General features: G+C 32.7%; 1 protein-coding gene across 1 annotated transcript; it reads right to left on the bottom strand.

Moving 5' to 3' along the window:
- Nucleotides 1–409: 409 nt before the first annotated feature.
- Nucleotides 410–1,323, bottom strand: LOC129950061 (uncharacterized). The gene is made up of 4 exons (XM_056061849.1): nt 1,219–1,323; nt 958–1,043; nt 670–892; nt 410–597 (listed from the first exon to the last, which is right to left on the bottom strand). Exons 1-4 carry the CDS (start codon nt 1,225–1,227, stop codon nt 472–474), a joined length of 444 nt encoding a protein of 147 aa, XP_055917824.1. The 5' UTR covers nt 1,228–1,323; the 3' UTR covers nt 410–471.
- Nucleotides 1,324–1,939: the final 616 nt, after the last annotated feature.

Genomic DNA, 1,939 nt, shown 5'->3' with positions numbered 1-1,939 from the left:
TCACATTGACCTTTGAGCAATTACTTTCACTGATATTTCTAGATTAAAAGCAAGACACATCCTTAAAGAGCAAAAAAGGTAAGTTTAGAAATAAGCTTGACCTCCGACAAGTCCATGACTAATTTAACTTTAAGTGATCGTGTGATTTTACGATGAAACGGATCCCCTGGTATGTTTTCTTGAAAGTTATAACAAGATTCACATCAGTTCCGAACTTAGCACTATTTGAAACAAAATTGGAATCTGATTAATTCGGACTGAATTTCTAAGCGAAAAACAGCATTCCTAAGATTTCACTCCAAAGAGAAGATAAACTTCATTTTGAATAAGCCGGGTACCGCTTCTTCTTAACTCACTGCTTAGACAAAATCTCAAGTATTTCGAAATAAAAACTAAAAACACTTAAAACTGCACTTTCTTTTTATAAAAAGTTAGTTTATTAAAACTATGAAACGTTCTCCATGATTTCTTTTACTTAAGTGGAATAAACCTAGAGCTGTGGGTGGCACCAATACCGGGCCTACCGTGCTTAACGGGTTTGTATGTGAAGGAGAATTCTCCCAAGTAGTGTCCAATCATTTCTGGTTTGATTTCAACCTGCAAAATAAAAAATATATAGATTCCATTAGAAATCTTTCTCGGACATCACAGATATAATTGAAAACATACCTGGCTGAAATCTTTGCCATTGTACACACCAATGATGGATCCGGTCATCTCTGGAACAATGATCATGTTCCTCAAGTGAGTCTTGACGATGTCGGGTTTCTCATTTGGTGGTGCCTCCTTCTTGGCCTTCCTCAATTTCTTGATAAGGGCCATTGGCTTGCGCTTAAGACCACGGGAGAACCTCCTGCGAGCACGGCTGTGCATTAATTCGACAAGTTGGTTGCTGTAGAACAAAATTAGGGGTTTAGTATAGCAATTCTCAAGTTATCTCAAATTTTCAATACTTACTTTGGCATGTCCAAAAGTTGGTCCAAGTCAACACCTCGGTAGGTGAACTTTTTGAACGCACGCTTCTTTTTAAGAGTTTCATCAACCTGGAAATTGGAGACATTTTTGGATGAGTTTCAATTCCGATAAGAATTTCATAATGACGGGTAAAATTTTATTAAATTTCTCGAGCAAGCACAATAAACTATCAATTTCGAGTAATATAATTTAAAAACTTTAAGGGATTGCACATATTTTTAAAGATTTTTAAAGAAAAATTACCTCAGCCATCTTGACGTTTGGAAATTGCAGAACGGAAAGAAAAACAAATTGTTGAAGTGATGCCAAAACTATTTTTTTGAATCGGTTTATTTTTAGTTTTGCGGTATACATAGTTGGCCATACTGTGGAAGTGTTCTCTGTTGTACACTATGAACAAAAATATTGTTGTGTAATTTAATTCCGCTGTTACATGAGGAAATAATTATTAAGAGTTATGTACTCATAACAGCAAAAATTCCATTTATATATCATACTCAACTTTGCATAGAGCTTAAATGATTTTAGTAATTTTATTCTGACTCCGAGAAGAAATCCTTAAGATTAACAAATTTAGAGATTAAAAATAAACACAGATTTTGTAAAGAATATATATAAAAGTAACAAGATACTTTTATTTAAGTCAAAGGGTTTTCTTGCCGATGTACATTCTATATTGGATGAATCCCAATTTAAGATACGAATTGTTTTAGTTTTTATTTAATTTTGTATGTTTATCATTTTATTTTTCTTGTCATTTGACAAACAGCTGATTTGAGAATGTCAGCTTGCCTATTTTGATAGGTTTTTTTACATAAATATTGCATAGCTATAATTTGTACGATTTTTTTATAAATATAAATGCAAACAACGTGAAAATTCATTTACATGTGTACTAAGTACTATTTTTTTACTCTGAAAATCTGCGTAAATATCACAAAAACTTTGACTCCAAATTTGTGTG

The sequence above is a fragment of the Eupeodes corollae genome, chromosome 3, assembly GCF_945859685.1.
Source record: "Eupeodes corollae chromosome 3, idEupCoro1.1, whole genome shotgun sequence".
Taxonomy (NCBI): Eukaryota; Metazoa; Arthropoda; class Insecta; order Diptera; family Syrphidae; genus Eupeodes; species Eupeodes corollae.
The sequence above is the reverse complement of the archived record's forward strand: the minus strand, read 5'-3'. Positions and strand labels throughout refer to the sequence as shown.

Coding starts and splice junctions, on each gene's coding strand:
- LOC129950061 (XM_056061849.1), bottom strand. Junction 893..957: donor CAACTTTTGGACATGCCAAA/GTAAGTATTGAA, acceptor TTTGTTCTACAG/CAACCAACTTGTCGAATTAA. Junction 598..669: donor ATGGCAAAGATTTCAGCCAG/GTATGTTTTCAA, acceptor TTTATTTTGCAG/GTTGAAATCAAACCAGAAAT.